At 43.7% G+C, this 24,180-nt stretch overlaps 1 protein-coding gene across 2 annotated transcripts in view; it reads right to left on the bottom strand.

Moving 5' to 3' along the window:
- Window positions 1-24,180, bottom strand: part of ASPM (assembly factor for spindle microtubules) — a 393,967-nt gene that overhangs the window by 269,936 nt on the left and 99,851 nt on the right. For both annotated transcript variants that reach the window (XM_085601843.1, XM_085601844.1), the window contains exons 9-13: window positions 14,029-14,170; window positions 13,805-13,935; window positions 8,823-8,998; window positions 8,598-8,743; window positions 8,430-8,515 (exon numbers count right to left, since the gene is read on the bottom strand). In XM_085601843.1, the coding sequence (XP_085457969.1) occupies window positions 8,430-8,515; window positions 8,598-8,743; window positions 8,823-8,998; window positions 13,805-13,935; window positions 14,029-14,170 (681 nt within the window). The remainder of the gene's footprint in view (window positions 1-8,429; window positions 8,516-8,597; window positions 8,744-8,822; window positions 8,999-13,804; window positions 13,936-14,028; window positions 14,171-24,180) is intronic.

Raw genomic sequence — 24,180 nt, 5'->3', positions numbered from 1 at the left:
AAGACGAGGATATACACTTTAAATTAAAATCAAGATAATCAGCAGTCGGGGCATTCCCAGTCCTAACAAGAGAGGACTTAACCGCTTGAATTAGGAGATTTGGTCAAAGACGAAGGAACGCAAGGACACTGGTCTGCTTAAGAATTTCCACCCATAGAGAATTACAAAAAGCTTAATGTAGAGTATCCACAAATGCCCCAATACAACTTCACACCTCAGGCGGTACCTGGAATAACACACCTGTGATTGAATCAATGCTACAGCAAGGCATCTTGAAATAAATACTAGTGAGTCCCTGCAACTCACCTGTGATGGATTTGCTGAACACAAATAGTGGAGGATAGTTTGGGACCTAAGAAAGGTGAATCAAACCCTTGCCTCATGTGGTCCTTTGGTTCCAAATTCTGCTGCAATGTTTTTAAAAATTCCATGGGAATCATAGCAGTTCTCTGTCATGGATCTGTGTCAGGCATTCTTTTCCATTTGTCCTTTTTGGCTTCAGATTTTTTAGAAAAAGTCTGGCGTGGTGCCAAGTCCCACAGGGGTATACAGAGAGCCTCTCAACCTTCAATCAAATACTGAGGTAAAATCTGGAGACCTTGTAATTGTCATGCAACTCTGTTCTGGTCCTCTACATTAACAACCTGTTAGTGGGGTCAATTAGGAAAGAAGCTTGCAACAAGACATGACTGTCCTACTGAATCACTTGGCAGAGAATGGACACAGGTGTCCCCAACAAAATTATAGTAATGTCAGAGGGAGGTTTGTACTTGGGACAAGACCTTGAGAAAGGAGCTAGTGTCCCAAGAACATATCGCTAAAATTCTTAGAATGATTCCTCCCAAAACGCAGAAATAAGTCAGGATGTTCCTGTGAATGGTGGGCTACTGCAGTCAGTCGATTCCTCACTTTTCCCTAATGGCAAAGCCTGTACAGAGACTAACACAGCAATCCTGGGACTATGAATGAATGGGGTCCTTAATAAATCTCAGAAAGAAACTTTACCAGGAACCAGCCCTAAGAACGACTGATTAAGACAAATATTTTTTCCTCTACTGTCATCAGAGAGAAGGGTATGTATCCTATGTGTTGATAGAGACCCTTGGTGAAGCCAAACAGCCATTGGCTTATTTCTCTGCTACACTTGATTCAGTAGCCACGGTACTGCCTGGATTCCTCAAGACAGTGGCTGTAGTTGTTGTTCGTATTCAACAGAGCAAAGCATTTATAGGAATTATTGTTTTATTGTAATGGTTCCACATTCAGTTGCAATTTTGTCAACCTGTACACAAGCACAGCACATAACAGACAGCAGGCTTACTAAATATGAACAAGTGATCTTAAACAAACAGAATGTGTCTTTACAGTACTACAAAATACTAAATCCTGCTACTCATTTGCTACTTCCAGAAAATGATGCAGATAATGGGGTAAACTAGGGCTGTCTAGATGCTACTGAAATGTATACAAAGCCAAGACCTGACTTTCAAGACGTACCATTAGAGGAGCCCGATTTAACTTTTTTTGTGATTATCAGTTCCAATGAAAACACATTCTTTTAGACAGGAAATATATTCTATGAGCTGGTAGCTGTAAAAAGTCCCATATTGTACTTTCTACAGTCGGCAGGGAATTGAACCTCAACAGAAACAGTAAGGTTTTAGGTTGTGGATTCCTTTAAATGTAGATGATTTAAGTTTATAGGGCACATTTTGGGAACATACAAGTACAAACATTTTCAGGGCTGTATCTAATAATAAGATACTAGGGTGTCTGAGACTCCTGGTGTTAAATGTAATAGCACTTCTGGCGCTGATGAGGACAATCTGCCTGCTGACTAGATAAGTTAATTCACATAATGTTCTGCTCAGAATTACTGGGATGGGAACCAGTGACGCAAGCATTGTGTTAGCCTTCTGCATAAGAGTGAGCATATCCTATATGTTCTTCCAAAAGTAAAACTAATTTTTGTGGCATCTAACTGTATAGGAATGAGAAAAAAAGTTAATAAACCATGGGATCATTGAGCCTATGCCCTGGAAGCACAACAGTCAAGCATCAGTTTGAGCAAAACTACAGGACCAGTATTCAAGGAGACTGAGATCAACAAGTATTGGTAGCAAAGCCAGTATGTCTCGCCTGCCAATGCCCCTTTTTTACCCCCAGACGGCCGTCACATGACGAGCACAGCAGCCATATCGCAGGAAAATCATAACAGGTGGCCCCCATATATTTACACGAACACGACACCAGACTTTAGCTGTAGATCAAAATGTAAACATTAGTAAATTGTTATAAGAAAAAGCTTAAGGAAACAACACAACTGAATGATTATATAACAAATAATTCAACAGATCTTAAAGCTAAAGAAAACTGAAGGCGACGTTTATATTTTAGTAAAAAAACGAAAATCCCATTTTTTCCTGTTTCAACCTTTTGCAATTTAAAAACATGATAAAAATCATTTTCCATGGTAAAAATTAATGAAACACCCTGAGTAACCTTTCTTAAAATGTTCACTTATTTTGCTAAAGAAATTTTGAATTTTTTCCTTAATTAATGTTGGGATCTTATGTACTTTCGGTCCTAGGTAAACAGACATTTTGTAAAATAAATATTTTCCATTCAATGACTAGAGACATGGATGGTAGCTTTTTTGTGCTGCTTCATTGATTAGGAGGAAAATGAAAAACATAGGCAAACTCTTATCTAAATGTGTGAATTTTCACAATTAGAGCTAGCAATGTTCCTCCTGTTCACTGTAGAAATTTCTAAATCCAGTTGCTAGTTTGAAGAAGCCAGAAATTAAAACCACCACCTTATATAAAAAAATAAAAAAGTACGAATGTTTTTAATTTTTATTTCACTAGATCATGAGGTCCAATTTAGCACCCCCAAAACTCCAAAACAAGCTCTGTGTTTAAATAAGGCTTTATAGTGCAACTTTAGTCAAAGAAGAGACTCTACGTATGTTGAATTAGAACATTGGAATGTTGGGAGCTCCACTGTAGACATGCTTCTACAGGCCAGTAAAGGCCCGCAGAGCAACATTCCAATGTTTTACAAAGGCCTCTCGGAGCTCGAGCTTCGAGAGGCCTTTGTTTTATTTGTTAGAACATTCTGCCCTCATTGGCAGAATGTTCTAATAGCCTTATAGCCCTTCGTAGTAGGGCTATACCGGCTATTAAAGTCCCGATCCCTTGTTAAAGTCCCGATCCCTTGTTAAAGTCCCGATCCCTTGTTAAAGTCTCAATCCCTTGTTAAAGTCCCTCTCCTTCAGCTCGGGCCTTTAACGTGGGAGCGGGCTTTTAATAGACGGTATAGCCCGCTACGGCGGGCTATAAGGCTATATTAAAACACTGGAATGTGGAGAGCTCCATTAAAGACAATGGAGCAGCAGCTGTCTATATGAACTGGTATAGGCCCACTGCTCTCAACATTTCAATGTCCTAATACACAGCCTCTCCTCTGCCTCTCAAAAATATTTTAATTAGGCAGAGGAAAGCGAAAGGTGGAGGCCATGCAGGAGGGCACAAGCAGCCTTCACTGTTCCCTCCTCCTGTTGCTGAGTGTCACTGGGGCTTCAGAAAGAGAGGGGCGAATGCTGTTCAGCTTATGGGTCTCCCTGGCTGAATTACAAAAAACAGTTCAACCAAGCCAGGGAAAACCAGGTGCTGACTTCAGTTCCCTTCCACAGCTCTTCGTGTAAATATTCAACAACTAACAGACATGGCCCTGTGTATGGCTGTTAACTGTAGAACATTCACAGCAAGAGCTGTGTGAACAAAGGCTTGAAGCCAAGCGGATTTCAAACTCCTCGGTCTCCAATGCCTTTGTTCTCCTAATTAGAACATTCTTCCCTCACCGTTGTTGGGTTATAAAGCTATAGTAGAACATTGGAATGTGGAGCACTCCACTGAATACAATGGAGTGCTCTGTGCTTCTACGTGTGGTAAAAGCCAGCAGAGCAACATTCCAATGTTGCTTTTGTTCACAGCTATTGCTGTGAACAAAGGCCCCCCGGAGCCCGAGGGGATTTAAACCCCCTTGGGTTTCAAGAGGCCTTGTATTTATTTGTTAGATCATTCTGCCCTCTAGTGACAGAATGTTCTAATAGCCTTATAGCCCTTCGTAGCTAGGCTATCCGGCCATTAAAGTCCGGCGCCCTTGTTAAAGGCCCTCGCCAGACGCTGGAGCGGGCCTTTAATGGCAGGCTAGAAGTTAGAACATTGGAATGTTGACATTTTGAGAGCTCTATTAAAGACAATGGAGTAGCTCTTACCTTATAATGTCTGGTATAAACCCAGAGCTTCAACATTTCAATGTTTGTCTTCATGTTTCTCCCTTTCTAGGTCTCACCTACGCAGCGCTTGCAAGCTGTCTCTTCAAAACATGCTTTATCTACAATGAGGGCTTTGAGCACTGTCCATCTTTTTCACTGGTTTCTCTTACTACCCTTTATAAATGCCTGCTTTTGTTTGGTAAATATGCTTAGTAGTCCCTCCTTTTCATCTTTTGGACCCTCACATGAGGACTGCCTTTGTTACAAGTGCACTTACTCTTTCTGTTATTTATGTTACTCCGTGAGCACTAGATTTTTGTTTGGATTGCCTCTGCTCAGGTTTTTTGATTAAAGTTATTTTGTGCTTTACGACTACAGCACGCTTATGTGTGGCATTTGTTCAGCTGTGGCGCCCATCGCAGCTCCCAGCTGCTTGTGTCTTTGGTTAAGTGTTACTTCACTTAATCTCCGCCATGCCATCCCTGACCTCCCACCAGTCCCGTCGCTGCTCGTTATTTTCAGGGTTGCCATGCCATTGTTTTGTGATCGCGCCACATCCCAGCTGAACAGGCGCTTATCCTGATGCCTTATAGCATTTAGACCACCCCCTCCCCAGCTCACAGGGCCATTACTAAATCACCCATCTGATGAAGAGCTGAACCAATGTGCCCTTCACCATGCTCTTATACAACGCGTTCGAATATTAAGAAGCCTTGGCTCCCTGCTATCGACATAGTAGCATAGTCCAGTTACTTGCCTAATGTATTTTTTTTATTTTCCGTTTTTAAACTGTTCCGTCGCGAGATAGAGCGTTTCTAAATGCACCATGTTTATAAATCACCCTTTCAAAATGGCGACTACTTCAGTCATACGGCCCAACCCCATGGCAGCCTAGTTTCTTTTGCAGTGCGAACTCGACCAGACGGTATTAGAGCGCTCTACGTGAGCACCAGTTACACTACACAAGGACACATTCAATATTGTTAGGCACAGGGAGATTACTTGATTTTTCCAGAATCACAGGATGTTGAGTTGAGGCAGAGTCTCAAACTAGGTTCCCCAGCTCCACAGTCAACAGCTCATGCCGTAGTGCCACATCCTCCACCCATTTCCTGTTATTGCCTCAGATGTAGTTTAAGACAGCACAAAATCAATTTACTTCCTCTTTTCAGAGGCAAATGATATAATTTAAAGAGGTGTGTCAGCCGTTGGCAGACTTTCGTAAAACACAGACAGAAACTCCGTGCAGAAACAGGGTGTGAAGAGCCAATACATCCCAGATGTTTTTCTTAATCGCACAGTCTCCGAAACAAGCACACGGACACCTAAGACAAATTCAAACTATTTCCTAAATACACAGTTTTTGTTTTTACATAGCACAAAACCAATCAGTGCATTCGAAGGCACAGCAATGCAAGTGCAAACTATGATTTGACAATATACGCCGTTTACATTTTACTTTACCACAAAACATTAACTGTTGTTTTTCGAAGGCACAGCATTGATTAGTTGTGTTTCAAGCACACTTTCCATTGGAATCTTCCTTTTTTAGGTCGAGTCTAGGCAGCGCGCATGTGCAGCCCAGCCGGTGCTACTGCTCGTCCCATCCGCCTGCCCTCGGCTCCCTCAATAATAGTTTCCAGCTGCTGCTCTGTTCTCCTCCCCCGGTCATGCTACTCCCACCCCCCCCCCCCCCCCACTTCACCACCATCTTTATGACCCTTTCCATACTCCTCCTGCTGTGCCTAGTTTCATTTGATGTACTCCGATTGCACTGTATGTGCTTGCTTTCCTCAGGCCGTACTTCATGTCACGGAACTGCCAGAGTCCATAACAGGGTTTTCAGTGCACGTTCCTGAGCCGACTTTGAACATCCAAGGTCTCCTAGTGCTTATAACAGGGCTTCCAGTGCAAATCCCTGGCCCGAGGGTGCACATCCTATGTCTCCATGAGCACATCCCAGGGCTCCCTGAGCCCATCACAGGGCAGGCACTGCACATTCAAGGACTGTTAGCATCTATAACAGAGCTTCCAGTGAATGTCCAAGGTGTCCTGGCGGCCATAAGAGTGTTTCCAGTGCACAGCCCTGGGATGAGAGCGCACTATATAGGGCTCCGTGTGCCTGTGGGAAGGCCATCCATTGCACCATCCCAGGATGGCCAACGTCTATCACAGGGCTGCCAGTGCACGTCCATGGCCTGACAGTGCACAGACTATGGCTCCTAGTGAACACCTCCAGGCTCTGTGTGCCCATTAAAGGGCTGTCAGTACACACCCTTGGGCTAAAACTGTGCATCCTAGTGCTCTTAGTGCCCAAAAGAACTTCCAGTGCACACCCCTGAACGAACAGTTCACATCCTATGGCTCCTAGTGCATGTTCCAGGGCTGCCATTGCACATTCAAGAACCATGAACCCCTATAAGAGAGCTTCCAGTGAACATCACCGGGCCGACAGTGAACATCCTAGGGCACACTCTGCCAATAATCGAACTTCAAAGTGCAGCGACCACAGCTCTACCCTTCCTTGTGCGTGCACGATCCCTGTGCCCCTGGTTTTGTGATGTGCAGCCACACGCTGCTTCCTGGTGTGGCCTACTAGCAGTCAGCAGGAGCCAGCGATTTGTTAAACACAAACCCACGAATTGAAAGACCACATGATCTGAAGCAGCACTCCAATTCAACATGACAAATTGCACTTAGACAAAACAAGGAATACATTTTTATGGTTGCAGTTTGTATATAGGCAGAACTCGGGATGAAGGTATTGGAGCGCTTCACACGGGCACCAGTTACATAACTCAAGGGCACATTCATTTTATGTTGGTACTGGAAGATTACGTGATTTGCCCAGAGCCACAGGATGTTGAGCTGGCGCCGAGATTCAGCCAATCTGAACACTTTCACTGACATGTTAATTTACTCAGAGCACTCAGGATCATTTGTTTCAGAGCGGATAGAGGTTTTAATTAATCATGCTTATGATTAAGAGCATTAATATTCTGTAAAGGTTTGGGGTCTGTAGTGGACCTTAGAATATGCTTTGCTGTGTCTTGCTTGAGTGTACGAATACATTTTGTTAATTGGTTTGGATTTTGGTAAACGTGTAATCTTCCCGAGTTCTATAATGAGCAACAAAGTTGCTTAGCTGTATATACCCATTATTTGTCCATTGCACCAAGACAGAGGTTGAAGTGAATGACAGCATTACAGTTTACAGCTTTTAGAGATCTGCAGTTTCTGGCATCTTCATTTTTTTATGTGTACACTAATGTGTATGCAGGCGTCCATGTGAGTTCAGACAACCAGTCATACAAAAATAACACTTTAAATAATCCGTGTTAAACAGTAGATGTTGTAGCACCCGGGATAATTTGCTGCATGACTAAAAATCTATAAGGTCCCAAAGGCAAGACCTATTGGCTATGCCAACGCTTGTTTAATTTAGAACATTCTACCCTCGGTGGGTGGAATGTTCTAAAAGCATTATACCCCTTCTGCCTTGGGATATACCAGTTGTTAAAGGCCCTCTCACCCATTATAAGACTTAAATTTCGGTGCATTTTATAAAAATAAATCAGAATCATTACAAAATCAATTATAAAAACACATTAATAAGGGAGAAACATAACAGACATCTATATAGAAAAAATAATTAAGCTGCTGCGATATTTATAAAATTGGTGTTTAACAGCAACACTACTTTGAAAGAGTTGAGATAGGTTGGCAAAGGGGCCAGCATTTAAGCAATCAGTCCAATTTAGTTTTAATGTTTTTGGATTTGATTAGTCATTTACGTCCCCAATTTCATGAAATTTGGACAAAGACATGTTGAGCCTCAAAAAGCTCCGAGTTAAATATTGTACTCAGCCCACATACACCAACTGACACTTCAATCAACAAGACACACATGAACATTTTATGACATCACTCACACTAGCTGAGCAGCAGGGCACAGAATACAAAGGAAGGAATAAATATAAGGAAGCGCAGGATACCACACAATGTTTATCCTCGCTCTTGTTATCTGTAATTGCTATGCATTACAGTCCTTTTATAATAGGAAGATCTCACCATTATCAGAGAGAAAGGAACACAAGATAATACACTGCTCAAAGCACAGAAAATAAACAAAGGCAAAATCAAATACCTGGAAAGCAGAAACAATTCGCCAAAGAAGTGCTAAGGTCCGTTCTCTATGACGATCTACTATGTCCCTGGAATCAATAACAGCACCTACAAGTTAAACATAAAAGATGGTAAGAAATCTTCAAGTTTATATATAAGAAACACAGCATATTAGCAAAACACTTTTTACCATATTCATCGGTTAGTTGGATGTTTCGTTCCTTCAAAACATGGAGTACTATTTCAACATTGTGCATCTTCTGAAGTCGACTAATTGCAGGTACTCGCAGCTTTTTTGAAAGTGTCCAACTCTTTGTGAGAAGTTCCATTGCTCTCCTGATGGCAAAAAAACATTAAAATTGTTCCATATTGCAGACATAGAAAAAATGGTGAACATGAAAACTAACATACTTACACAAGGCGCACTCCACATTGCAAGTCAACTGCTAAATTGGACACTGCAAAGTCAAACTCATCGAGAGGCATCTGAACATGGCTAACAGGAAGGCCAAGGTAGCTGAGATGACGTGAGAGATCACCCTCTCCACTTAGGAAATCTCTGGAGATGGCAAGTAGAACATCTTTGCTTGTCTGCAGGACAACAAAACAACATTTTGTTTGTAGTTCTAAAACTTGGACACTGCAGTTTTTTAAACTTCCTTCCAAAAGAGACACAAGAGAAGCAAATGAGGAAAAAATAAAATTACTTAGCGCCAAGTCTAGCTCTTCATCTTTGATATCTTTTAAAGCTTAAAAAAACATTTCAGAAAATCTTTTCCACAAGGGTTAGACAAGCAGGCTTCAACCAACATTTAAGACAGGGAAAGCTGCATGTGCATCTTTGAAAAAGAAGTATTTTCCCTCTAACACTGCCTTGCTCAGTAGTCTTAAATATTTCAATGAAATAAAAGCAAAGGAGGACTTACAAAAGTGGTAAGACTGAATTCAAAGCTCTGATAAACATTCAGGAGGTAGTGAAAGATCAGACATCAATGGCTTGGCCTTGCAATCCCATGTCGTGACAACTTTCCAGGACGTGTACCTGTGCTGCCTACTCGTAGTGGAAAGAGCGGTCTATTCTGGTAAGTGCTCTGAAATCAGGTAACAGATCTTTATGCATGCTGACATTCATCTTGCTATTCTTTACTGGGAAAGTGCTTGTCAATGACCTGCATTTTCAGATTGATCTATACACCATGAGTCATATGTCCCGCTTATGTGATGAGAAATTGCGTTTTTTGACAATTTGCTGGTGCAGTCCCTGCCATCGCCGATTTGTTGATTGGGTAATAAACCGAGCAGCATACCAATGTTTAATAAAACTTTCAGATTATCTCTGATACAGTCTCCACAATACGCTCCGATAATCCTGGATATGAATCTTCTATGGGAAGCTCGCAATTCACTCCAATTGCTTACCAACTGTACATACATTCAAAAAGTGAGCACAACTCAATACCCAAGGCATGTCTGGTAGGTAAAGCGACAAAGCACTTTCAGGAAACCCATAGGAGTTCAGCAATAGGACATGTATGATCTGATCACTATTTGTTTAATACTCTTTAAGATGCCATATAGATAATAAATAAGGTGAAATGAGAAAGGTTTGACAGTTTTAAAAGTAAATGATTTTTCAGCCTACACAAAAACCCACATTTTCTTGTAGGTAGATCTATAGAAGGGGTCCTTGTTCATCTTACAACATCAATGCAGTTACTCACTTGGGTCAAATGGCAAGATTATAGAACGTCTGCAAACAAACTAAACTCAGTGTCTTAAAGAGACACCATCTCACATACGGAGAGATATCTAGTTTCACACTGAGGCAAGCTAAATTGCACAATTGAATGTGCCAAGGATCATTTGGCATGAGCAGTCTTTATATTTACAGAAACAATGGCCAATTGGAACAAGAGGGATACAGTCAATCCATTTGTTCAACCGGCTTAGTGGGTACACTTCTGATTTAGGCCTCATCTGTAGTTACCAGGAAACAAAATATAATCAATAAACATGATCTCTCATTTCAAATTACAGTTTCGCCTTCTGGATCAGATTTAGGCTTTCCCAATGGAGTAAATCCTTATGTGATTGAACCGGAGCCCACTTGTGACATTCCTAGCCTACCTGGCTCTGATATGATCCATGACTGCACATGAAATTAGAGCCCATTCTTACTTTTCTAAGAACAGAGCAGTAAACTTTGCTCCCCCCTATTGTAGTACATAATTGCATCACTATGCATTTATATTCTTTCTTATATTCTTATATCAAGGCTCTCAATTCTAACAAATTGATGTGCCTCTATTTTGCTCAGTTGGCTCACCGGCCTTTGCTTATGCAAGCCTCCGGATGAGTCCAACTAAGTGACACTTACTGAAGTGGCACTCCAAGGCAACAGGCAACAACCGTTAAAGATTGGCTGGCTGTCACCAACTCATGCGCTAGCACAGGACTACCAAAAACTGGACTCCCATATAAGAGCCAAGAAAGGCATCCTACTAATGTTAACGTCAGACCTGCAGCAATCAACAAGCTGCAAAAAAGCTGAAATCTGCTATGATCCAAAGTGGGAGAGGTTTTTGTGGTATGACAATATAGATCTTCAAATGCAAATCTCCAGCAGTATCAATCTCTAAAGGAAGTGGCGTAATTGCATTCTAGCACCGCTCTACAGAAGTGCCATCAATGCAGGTCCCAGCTTCCATCTCTACATGAAGGAACATCACGGATTCCCACCAGAAACCTCTTGCCTCCACAACTACTTCAGTCAACTCTTCAGAATATCCCACCAGCTGAGCATTGCCAAGCTAAGGGCAACAAACATGAGTTTCTACTATTTGGGCCGGAGCTTTGACCCCAATGCAACCTCAGCAAGCGCCTAAAAGGCAAGTAGTTTTCAGCCTCTGCCCAGTCCAGCACCCCTCACTCCAGACCCCCATAATCAGACCCAGACCACACAACACTTATTCTGCATAAAATAGAGGCCCAACCTCATATACAAGACACATTCAAACTGCTGAACACACACTCCAACTCATACTCATTAACACACATTCTGTAGGATTTCATGCTCCAGACATCACAGTCCTAATCGCTTACCACAATGCTGATGCACTCCAGCTCAGAAACAAGTCTCACTTGCATGTCCTACATGGCCTAGTTCCCACAAAGTACAGCAGCTGGCATTTATTTTTGACAACATAGGGAGGGTGGAGGCCTCACTGTTACCCATAAGTCATCCTGGTCCTGCAATCTAAGCAAGGAAGAGACATTCAGCTCAATTGAGCTCCTCACATGCCACTTTCCACTCTCCGCAATGCAGTCCACAACCTTCTATCTCATGCCAAGTTAATACTGATTTATAAGATGGTCTAACATTCAGCTGGTCTTTTAGCATTAATGTAAATGTGGCGGCAGGGTAGAAAACTGGGAAACTAACTCAATTTTCACCCTGAGCCAAGTGACTCTCACTCACCCTAGACACAGACTTTACCCTCAAGGAACACTCCACCAAGAAAACCAAATCAACCTGAGACTAGCACCCTCTACTTAAGAAAGTGAAACAGTTTTCTCCTTAAAGGTTTCCACAGCATGCTCATAAAGAGCGTGAAGAAATCATACAACATACAGTTTGAGAAAGGATGCTAAGGTAAGTCCTTGTTGCATCAGGACCACGTCCTAATGGGACACCCCTTCCAAGCCCACACCATCTTCAAAGTCAACAGCATTATCTACAAAGCCATCACTGCTAGTAAACCAGACCATCAGGTTGACATGTTCACCATCTCAAACGGTTCTTGGCAGAACCACAGTCAGGATACCAGACTGGAGACAGTGAAGTTAAAAAAAAAAATACAAAAAAGCCTTTTCGATCTATGCACAGAGGACCTGCAATGGCCATCCCTTATTTATTTATTTAATTTTTGAATTTGTAAGGCGCAACAGCTACCCAAAAATGGTTTCCCGGCGCCGAGATACAGCAAAAAATGTCAGGGGCGAAAGACTAGCTATTCTAGTTATTGTTCGAATAACCAGGTCTTAACATTCCTTCGAAATCTGACATAGTTCTCCTCTTTACAAATGAAAGGAGGGAGTGCGTTCCAGAGGGACGGGCCAAGGTAGGCAAACGATCTGCCTCCCATTCTTGCCAATTTAAATCTCGGAACACAAAAGTTGGAATGTGATTGTGAACGAAGACTACGCTTGGGAATGTAAGGATGGGCCAAAGCTAGAAGGTATTTAGGCGCCGTCCCTGCCTTGATTGTGAACATATATGTCAGGGCTTTAAAGCAAATTCTGCTTTCCACCCTGAGCCAGTGAAGTTCCCGGCGATAGCTTGAGACCCCGGAGTTTTTAGGAATTTTGCACAGTAAACGGACTGCAGCGTTCTGCACAAGTTGCAGTCGACTGACTACTGCTTTATTTGACCCGAGATACAGAATGTTACCATAGCCAAGTCGGGAAGTGATGAGGGCATTCACTACAGTCTTCTGAGTAGAAGAGGGCAGCATCCAGATAATTTTCCTCAACCATTTGATGATGGTGAGGCAAAGACCAACAACTTTATTGGCCTGTTTACTCATGGAAAGGGCACTATCCAAGATGAAACCCAGGTTGCGAACTTGCGTCACTGGGATGGGAAAAGCGGCTTATTTATCATGAAAGCCGCAACCCTGCTCCAATTGAGGAAATAGCAGAGACCCTCGCCTCTCTATCTAACACTACAACACAATGCCCACTTTCATTACCAGATCTCGGCTATAAGCAATGATAACTGTATTGTTACATTAAACTCTGTACAGCATGATGCTGCATTTCAACTATGCTGCTTTTAAAATTGCAATGTTTTACATCTTTTGGTTTTGTGTTATCCAAGGATGAAGAAAGACAAGCTCGTCTCTTCAGAATGTTAATATGGATGTGAACATATGTGTATACTTACAATGATATATTTAATTAACAAATGCATGCAACATGAGTGCCCCAATACATTTTGTCCCACTATTTAAAATTAAGTCTTTATATTTCTGTATGTCTTATTCCTACAGTTGTCAAAACCTATAAGGTGGCATCTACAAAGTGTCAGAAAATTAGAAACTAAAAACGAGTGACAAATATAACAACTTACTTGCAAATGAATTGCAAAACATTTTTGAACATTTTACAGACACAAAGTTTTCTTGAAAGAAATGGAGCTATATTCTAACATTTCTTGTGCAAATACTAGAAATGTTATGTACAGCTAGTGAAAAGATTTTACGATAACAAAAATGCCACGTTTAGTGAAAATGTCCAAAAGGTTTTTTTGCACTGAAATGATATTTGTTAAGTTTGTTTTTATTGAGTAATTAAAAATATACATTTTGTTTTTATTTCACCAATGTTTTGCTATACCTTAAAATCGGAATCTTTACAAAATAGGCAGGGATCATGATCAATGAGATGATTCTGTTTAGCATGATCGAGAAAGAAAACTAGCAAGAGTAGCTTCTTCAGTGTAAACTTTGATAAGGCATCTTCGTGACCTAAAATAAAGCAGGCACAATTGTCAAGTTCACACTTATGCAACAACCTTTCATAAACAGATTTACTTTCAAAAGAAAGAAACAGATACATACCATCTCTGTATAGGTGCGGAACAGTGGGGTGCCTATACTCTGCTGCAATGTCAGGATTCCAAAGCAAACGATTCAGGACAAACAACGCCAAGCCCATAACATCACTATTACTCTCCAAGGAAATGAGTTCGCCAAAAATGGTCTAATAAGATGTACAAATAGGAAATATTAAAACCAGTCAAAACTAACTTGCTTGCACAGCAGAGTCTTCAAAGTACCATTTGTGTATATATATGTAAATACAAAGTTCTAGATACAATACATTTCAAATTTAAACCACTACTGGACAAACCAATTATAATCATCAAAACTAGTTAAGATACCTAGAAGTGGGAAACTCTGGGTTACCACAAATATTAACTGGAAGCTTACAAATTACTATCTGGTTTGGACAGCTAGGTACTTCCTTTCCCGAATAAAATTATAGATGATCCCCACAATTAGGATATGCTAACTTAACAGCACTTCAATGCATACAACCACAGGTGTTTAGAAGGGTTCTTTTATTTCCAATTGGTCTCTTACTTGATCACACAGTAAAAAATAAAACTTCTTTATACCACAAAAGCATCGACTGAGGTCCAGGGTACAATCCACACATGTAAGTCTAAACAAATCAAAGAACAAGTTACTTACCTTTGGTAACAATGTATCTGGTAGAGACATATGTTAGTTGTAGATTCTTTACCTTAGAATTTCCCCCAGGCGTCAGTCTGGATCCGAAGATTTTTTCTTCAGCAGTACCCCTGCGCGTCATTCGGTGGAGTCGGTCGGCTCCACATCCATCGTCGGTGTCAGGATGACATCGCGGGACCTACATAGACGCCGCCTGTAAGAAAACGGCTCTGTATATACTGCACCAAAGTAAGGTTCAGTGTGCACAGAGTCCAGAGTCCCCAGAGGTATGACAGAGGCTAAAGTTAGATAAAACCTTACTCTCTAAAGTGGTAGCTTGGTCGAGCAGTAAGGCAGTATCAGAGGACAGTGTAAAGCATTTGTTGTACACACTCAGTCAGCAAATGGTCTCACACACTCAAGAACTGAACGCTAGGCCAATGGTTTTTAAATAAAAATATATAGTTTTATTTTAGAACCACAAGTAGGTATCAAAATATACTTTCTCAGAATGAGATGATTTAGTTAAATATTTTCAATAGGCAATAGACCTTTGAATTCAATAGTTACAGTTGTTGCAATAGGGAACACAATTCAAACATAATTATAACATTGAGCTCAATGGGACTTTTTAAATAAATGCAATTTCAGTTACTTTACGTATGATTTTCTTACTCAGGGTTGGATCCTGGATTCAACCCTGGTGCATTTCCTGTAAACAGTTGAAAGAAATCGTTTTTGTGACACAGGAGATTTTTAAGGAATATTTGAAAGTTTCAAAAATCGACACTTAGAAGAATTTCTGGCAAAAACCAGGCAAAGTTATCCTATGGAGGAAAATCAAGTTATCGGTAAGTACGGTTGTAGTTACTTTTCAGGGTCAGTGCTGGGCACCAAGATCCAGCACTGGGGTCTCTCCTGATAACAGGTGAGTAATTTTGTTTTAGTTGATCGGCTGATTTTTAATGAATATTTTAAAGTTTCAAAACTCGACAATTTCCAAGTGAAACCAGTCAATGTTACCCTATGGAAGAAAAGTGATTTATCAGCTTTTGGGTAAGTACTCGACTGGCAGAGTTAAGGTTCTGGGCATAGACTCAAGGGTCTCCCAGGGTCAGGTAGGTACAGTTGTTACACCCTCAGCGGCACAGGGGCAGTCGGGTGCAGAGAGAGTTAGGCCCAATGTTATCCTATGGCGGGCAGGGGGCCTTTGGTTGGTGGCTGCTAGCAGGCAGGCCACGCGGCTGTGGGAGCTGGGCTCCTGGTCACTTGCTCAGGGCAAGTGGGGAAGTAGATTAGGATAGATGTTGCACTGCCAGGGCACTCGGGCGGCTGGGTGCAGGGTGTTTTTGAGCAGTCAGGCACTCAATGGATTTCAATGGAGAAGCTCAGTGACGAACAAAGGCTGCAAGCTCGGGGACAAAGATTCTTCAGGTGCAACCACCACTTCGAGAGATAAGTTGGGGAGCTGTAGGTTAGGTAGGCACTGAGGAGCTAGGCACAGGGGGCCGCAAGGCGCTGGGGTGTCTTTTCACATCGGGGAAATCTTACCCTCAGATGGTCGCGGTTGGGGACGGGTCTCTGGTGTTGAAGCTGCAGGCGTCTTCAGGAGCGTCGAGGAGGGTCCTTAGGTGCTGGATTCGGGGTCACAGTAGCCGGGGGGACGTCCTCGTGGTTTTTGTCCACTCCGGCACAGGCCAGGCTTGGCGGGTGCAGAGTGTGCAGGAGTTGCGGTTCCTGGCTGGTGCCAGGGGTCCATTACTTGCTTTGAGCCTCCAGGGTTTTTGAGGTTGCTGACCACTGGAGACGCCAGGTTTTAGCAGGAGCAGGTTCGAGGGTCGACAGGCCTGTAGGGCTGGGGCCAAGTCAGTTGGTGTCTTACTCTTGTTAGCAGCTGCATGGTAGGTCTTCTTTCTTCTTGTTCTTGCTTGTTTCGGAATCGGGATCTGAGGAAGGAAGGTTCAGGGTGGCCCTAAATACTAAATTTAGGGGCGTTACAGGTAGGTAAAGGGCAGGGAGCAATGGGTCCCTTCCCTGGGGTGGGTACACCACCTATCCTGCCACTCCCCTGTGGGAGGGGGGCAGTAATCTAGTCCTGATTGGGCAGGGCTCCCCATCTTCAAGATGGCGAGAGCCCGGAGATGTGCTTCACCTCGCCTCCCCCACCTGAGGGGTGGGGTTGGCAGAGGCTGGCACACCCCCTTTCCTCACTTGGGGTTTCCCGCCAGATTGGGGGTCAGAACCGGTGGGGGCCAGTTGCTGAGTACAGCAAGTGGCCTGGAGATGCTCACAAAGGCGACATGCCTTTGAAGCTTCACCTGCCCATCCTGGGGGAGGAGACCTAGCACCTCGCGCAGGATGTGCATTGTTGCAGGCCCAGGAGAGCGGATGGCTCTCTACCCAGGGGTCCAGCAACATGCCTGCTGTGTGGCAGCCTAGGTAGCCCCTCAGACAGCACGTGGATTGTAGGTTAGGTTCAGGCCCTCTATCGTGCATCTTACATTAAATCCCACACTGGCATCAGTGCGGGTTTAATGTGCTGAGAAGTTTGATACCAAACTTCTCAGTCTTTAGTGCAGCCATCATGGTGTTGTGGAGTTCGTGATGACGACCTCCCAGCACCATATACTCTTAATGACAGCACTGCATTTACATTGCCCAGGAATGGATCTGGGTACTGTAGGGGCACAGGGCTCATGCACCTGTACCCACACCACTGGCATAGGGCACACAGCTAGCGGGGTGACTGAGGTATGCCAGGGCAGTGTGTGATGTGGGCATGGCACATAGGGATGTGTGCCATGTCGACTCTCTGTTTTGTTCTGCACCAAGACACTCAGCCTGCAAAGGCAGTGTGTGTGTGTCAGGGTACAGGGCCTCTAAGGGTGGCACAATACGTGCTGCAGCCCTTAGGGGCCTTCTCTGGTCACAAGGCCCTGGGTACCATTTACCAGAGGCTGACATGTGGCCAGAGATGCCAATTGGGTTTAGGCTTCATGCAGTTTTAGGGAAGGAACATAGGCCCTGGGTACCTGATTGGCAGGAGCCTAGGGCACACTCAGTCAAAGTACATCAGCAATTCAGCAAAACGTGGGGGCATACCATGCAAGAGATATGGCACTTTCTCACAATCACCTCTTGGAAGTATCAATAATTGATGGAAAGGATAAGTGCAAAGATCCCACGATGGAGATTGTGACGGCACCAGAAGCATTCAGAAATGTTATTGCTCGTACTATTAGTAAAGCTAGGGCAGAAGGAGCTCCTGGTCCTAACGGTCTTCCCCAGGACCTGTTTAAATCTGATGCAGACCTGTGGTCAGAACATTTGGCTCCCCTGTTTGCATACTGCAGGCTTAACCACAACTTCCGGAGTCCTGGATAGGCGCCATCATCCACCCTATGTATAAAAGTGGCAAGAGAGACGATCCTAAAAACTACAGAATGATCGCTCTCCTTGATGTCAAATCTAAATACTGCGCCAGTATTTTACTGGAAGAGATGTCAGCCTGGACTGAAAACACAAAGCGCCTCCCCTTTAACCAGACCAGTTTTGTGGCCAATGCAAGAACAACAAGCAACTTACTCGCATTTTCCGTTTTGATGGAAAAAGCGGCAGTCCAATGTAATCAAATTCACTTTCTACTTCGTTGACTTCAAAGAGGCCTTTGACCGTGTGCCACGGGGCAGTCTATGGCAAAAATTAGAGAGCTGGGGTATCCCTCCGGCTCTCTTAAAAGCCATAATCCAACTCCATTCAAATACCTGGATTACAATAAAGTTGGGAGAAAGCTCTCACGTCCAAAGGAAGATTCAAACTGCAAGTGGTGTCAAACAAGGTTGCGTGTTGGCTCCACTCCTTTTTAACCTGTTCATTTCAGACCTATCTCCCATACTGACAAGTGTTAACTCCCACCACCCTCAAATAGATGGAACCCGTATTAATAGCCTGTTATATGCTGATGACCTCTTGTTACTAAGTCACACAAAGGTAGGACTACAGAGATTACTCAATCAGCTGCTCCCTTATACAAAAAATAACTCCCTTGAATTGAATCTGTCAAAAACTATTTCTTTTGGTAAGCGGAAGCAGCAGAGAGGAGGGTGGTTTTTCAATAATAAAAATATTGAAACAGTATCCCATTACAAATGCATCCTGAACACCAGAGGCTCCTTTATAAAGCAGAAAGAGGCAGTAAGGGCTAAAGCACTGTCACTTGAGGTTGCCTCAGCGAAACTCTCGCAACAGCTACTTGGACCAAGCCTAACTCCACTGCTAAAGGTGATGAAGGCAAAGATTACCACCTCCCTATCATATGGGCATGAGATCACGATGGGCGCAATAAGTATTCCACTAAATAAATTAACTTGGTGCCCGCCAAGATCCTCATCCCCTGACCAAGTTAGACTTGAACTCGGCTTATTAGATCATCACGGCGTCGAGGCCAGCGCGTTTATCAAGCTCTGAAAGCTAGACTGTGGAATGAAATATCGACCAGCCGAACTAGCCAAAAATATCGGCGCCATCTGGACCATTCCCTGCAGTTACTCGTTGTCAAGGACTGCTGGGGAAGAAATCCATCTCAGCTGGCGTTAAAGTCGGTCATCAAGAGAAGTGTCCGGCTGTGGTCTTTTCATTCTGATAGAGCAAAATTGTCTAGAAGGAAACACGCCTACGCGGTTATTTCCGACTTTAAACTGGGGGTCGAATCATCTTATTTATCAAGCACGCTTGCACTTTTTTGGAAGCTAAAGTTTATGGCCCGGAGGATGGGAGAATGGCTTTTTTTAAAGCATCTACCTGAATGGCAGCGCCCTAGTGTTAGCATCAAATGTAGGGAGTGCGGCTAACACTCTGAAGTAATGGAGCATATAGCTTGCGCATGTCCTACATTGCTCAACGACAGAAGGACCTTATTGCGGGACGAATGTAATAAACTCTGAGTTCGTACATGCCAGTTACAATAGCGGCCATGAACTCAGAAAACACGAAGCTGAACATTTGGTTCACCAAATATGTTACCAGAGCGGCCAAAACACTTGGGAAAACAGGGTCGCAAATATCCCTCCCTCTGGCTGCACAGTCATGCCGCCCTTTGACCAATTTAGGAACACTTGATCATCCAGTGTTGGTCATCCGAACATTGGTTCTCGCCTAATATTAATCGCTCATACCTTCTTATATGACTCTTCAAAAATGTATGTCTAGCAGTCCCTTTCCAGATTTTAAAAGCGATGTCATGACTGTTTTGATAACCAAGGCTTCGAACATTATAAGCAGTTAATCAATTTTCGGACATTTTAATCAAAACCATTTTTTTAGTAAGATCATTGCACTTTCTGCGTATCAATTTATCTCTTTTAATACTTTGCCTTTTGTAGACATGAATTACACGTTTTTAAAATTTTTATGTTTTAAGTAATCAAACAAATTGGAATTTGTTCCCATTCTTTAGGCTGGCGGCATTGACAAGTGCATCCCAGTGGTCTTTTAATATTTCTTCTTTCCTTTTAGAGGTCGCTTGCTTGTACTTCTGCCTTAATTTAACAAGGGAGCGGCACCTCGGGCTGGTTGACAGGGCCTTGCGTAATTGTCGGTTAGCCTCCGAGCACTCACGGACAAACCATCTGGGTCCGTGTTGGGCAACAATAGGGGGTTTCGATAGTAGGGATTTGATGGCCTCACAAAGATTAATAAAAACACTAATTACCTCAGGGTAAAGATCCTGTGCTGATAGACAAGAGTTGATAAGGCTCAGATTGTCCTTTACCATTTTACAAAACAGGTCAGTATTATTAACGCCCCGCCAGACCAATCTTAAGTTGTCTTTAGAGGGTGATAGATTTCTAGCACCACATTCAGTATTAAAATTGCCCTGGGGGACAACCTCAGCACTGTTTTAATCGGATTGTGATCACCAAAGGTTGTGGCAATGACTTCGGCTTTCAATAAACAATCCTCTGGGGCAGGGGAAATAAAAACATGATCAATGGTGGAAGCACTACCTCTCCCTCTAAATGTCGGCTCACAGGGATTATTATCCGTTTTTACAGCAGCAATGTCCATAGCATTGACTAGATTGTGATTATTCAAGTGTTCCATTAACTCCTCACCCCAGTGACAAATTTGTCCTCTGCCACATGGCAATTTACTGGTCCTAATGCAGGGTAACTTAGCGTGAAATCACCTCCCAGACAAATACTAGCTATTTTATTAAGTGCATTACAATGCTGTAGGGTGGCGACAAATTAGAATAAATGTATAAAGTTTCCATTGGGTGTCAAGTGAAAGTCGTTGTTAAGGCAGTTAATTAGGTAAATAGAAACATACCTTTTATACAATAAGGCTTGGAATGTGTGGCTTTTGGTACATAAGGCCTTAACGCTACCTCCTGCAGCAATGTTTACCCAGATCAATAGCTCCCCCCCCCCCCTCCTGTGAAGACCCATTATAGGGGTTGGAGCAACAATATTGTAGCATTCCAATCCATCGATGTATAGCTCATGGGTCGCCCATGTCTCTTAAAACAGAAGGATGTCCTGCTGTCTCACCAGTTTTAGCCAGTCCAGTTAGTGTATTTTAGACTGTAGGCTCAGAATACTCAGACCTGGACTGGTGGATCAGGGTCATAAGTCTCAAATGCGGGTAGGGGAGATACAAATATGTGATCTGTACCATGAGACTCCAGGAGGAGACAATATCCAATCCTGGGTGTCCAGTTCAGACAAAGCAGAAACCTGTTGTGTAATATTGGCTCATTTATAGGACCAAGGCTCGATTTGTAAAAATAACCCAGCGGTAGTGAACAGATGTTCGTGCTGTTAGTTGTTGTGAGCTCTCAATAGGGTTCTTACCATGAATGGTCTACAAAAATTAATCATAATACAGTCTCCTTCTATGTTCTTAGGAGGCGCACCAACCTACCAGACTCTACGTACCATGATGATCTCATTCATGTCTGACACATTGAACCTCCTGTTCTTTGATAGCCAGTCTATGCATTTATTGCGCAGATGAACCCAGGTCTCCCTCTGGTCCCTCTTAAAAGTTGGTACACCTGCTAGCACCAACACATAAGGGCAAGCTGCCGGTGGTAAACTCAAAACATCTGAATTTGGCATAGAAAATTTCTGCTCAAGGTGTTGGATGCAATACTTCTAGGTTTGCCTGGTGTTAACTTTGATTGTCTACCCCCGATCTATTATTACAGCCTGGGGAACAATTACAGGGCACATTTGTAGCTGGCTCACCTAGAGGTGATAAACCATTACTGTTAGGGAAAAGGTTTGGTGCTACATTCGCCTTGGGTTGCAAACATTCCCCAATTTGTCTACATGTACTGCACATGCTGCCAGCTAGAAGGCCGGGGGAAAAAGAGATGGCAATAGCGATAGTGATCGGGGGTTGATTAGCAATAGGGGAGGTGCTAGGGATGGCAGTGGGCCCTTTCCCGGGACAGCCATAATTTGTACTGTTTCCAGTGGTTGGCTAAGCTTTTTCATGATTGTGTTCAAGTGATCCAAGCGTTCCAAAAGAGGTGTGAGATTTGTGATTAACACCTCCTTGATTCGCTTGGACACAGTATCAGTAACAATATTAACAAAGGCGTCCCCAAAACGCCCATAGTCAGACGCCACCTCAGTCTGTGTGCAGATGGAGTGGCACGACTTCCCATTTAGCGCTGCATCAGATATATCAGTGTTCGAAGATGACTGCATCCATGCAGACAAACGGGTGAGAGAAGAGCCGGTTCATGGGGGTGGTTTCCTTTTGGTGCAGACAGGCTTCCCACTCTTCTTCTTGCGTTTAGCAGCCGGGTTTCCCCGCAGTTGTTGGGGTGACGATATTTGACTGAGACTCGACTGTTTCACGCCCTCTTGGGCTCCCGCTAGCGAGCGAAAAATTATTAGTGCCAATCCTCTGGTACTGTGCGGAGCACGGTACAGTTACGGGTTCAGGTTCAAGTACGGGTCAATTGTGGCCCTTCTGAAATGAGGACTATTCAGTAAGCCCTCACCACCCAGGGACAATCGGCACTCCGTCAGTTCGATCTCACCTGAAACAATACTGACCCCCCCTTTCTAGCATGCTGTCAATGCTAGAGGTGATCGGGCGTGCAGACGATATCCCAGTACGTTTCCCCATTGTAAATGTTCCATGGTCAGTTCTTGGTAGATATGAAGGATTTAATAGTCACAATAGATTTATGCTGACAAACACTCACCACGTGCCTCTAGGCAGATGTGACTTGAAAGAGGGGTGGGCCAGCCCATCCTCCTCCGGGCGCAGACAGGCCCGCATGTGGCCCGGGTAAAGCCCAGGCACGCAGGCGCTGCGGGAGCCCTCAGGAGAATTTAAAGCACCTCCATGTGCGGTAGCGTTGGCTGCAGCGAGCCTGGGTTGCATAGTCCTGGCACCCGGTCCCCACAAGAAGGAAACAGGAAAGACGGGCGTCCCGCGTTGTGGGAGCCCTCAGCAGAATTTAAAGGTCCTCCAGGCGCGGTGCAGTGACGTTGGCGGCAGCGAGCCGCTATGGAGTCTGCGAGGTGTAGTCCTGGGCCCCGGTCCCCACAAGAAGGCAACAGGAAAGACGGGTGTCCTGCGCTGCGGGAGCCCTCAGCAGAATTTAAATCGCCTCCAGGCACGGTGCAGTGGCGTTGGCGGCAGCGAGCCGCTAGGGAGTCTGGGAGGCATAGGACTGGGCCCCGGTGCCCACAAGAAGGCAAGAGGAAAGACGGGCGTCCAAGTTAATCTAAATGAGGGACACCCAATTATTTTCCCCATGAACTTTAGATTACTCTCCAGTAACAAAACTTTGTCTGCAATCTTTCTATTACACAATAAGCAATACATCACAAAGAATGACAACTGAATTTTCAGTCTGTGCAAGCAGCACGCAAGAAAAGAGCAACAGGGAGTCTGAGGTTCACCATATGAACATCAGTCAAAATCTGTTCAAATCATTGAACAAAACATGGAGTACATGTAGTGAAGACAAACAAACCACACTCCTCAACCTATATGGGGTAATCCGGTTAAGATGTGATTAATCCTCCTGCACTTTCCGCAGGGTATTTGACAGAAGTAGGGTCATGCACAGGCCCCAGCATCAGCTGAACCTGCAGCCATCTCCCAAGGAACCACTCAGCGGGACATGTAGGACTTAAAATCAAGGATATGTACTGCTTGTCCATGGCAAATCAATTCACCTATGGAAACTCCAATCTGAAGTGTAGTTCTCACAAATGGCCCTTCAGTGAGAGACAACAGGGAACACCCTCACATTTACAGAGCCTGCCAGCACGACCACCATATGGAAAGTGCCCAGTCCCACAGAAGAATCACCTTCCAAAACAGGGTCTGGGGTCCCACGCTGCCCTGTTTGTTGATATAATGCACAGGGGTGGTGGTTCTCCCAGAGACTGCATGAAGAAATGCCTCATGGCAAAGTTGATAATCAACTCCTGCATATTTATGTGCGTATACGGATCCTTTGTGGACCGAGGCCCTTGCGTAACCATACCACCCAGAGGGGCA

The sequence above is a fragment of the Triturus cristatus genome, chromosome 4_2 (genome assembly GCF_964204655.1).
Source record: "Triturus cristatus chromosome 4_2, aTriCri1.1, whole genome shotgun sequence".
In the NCBI taxonomy this organism is placed as follows: Eukaryota; Metazoa; Chordata; class Amphibia; order Caudata; family Salamandridae; genus Triturus; species Triturus cristatus.
Note: the sequence above shows the minus strand (reverse complement) of the source record. Positions and strands in the feature narration are given on the sequence as shown.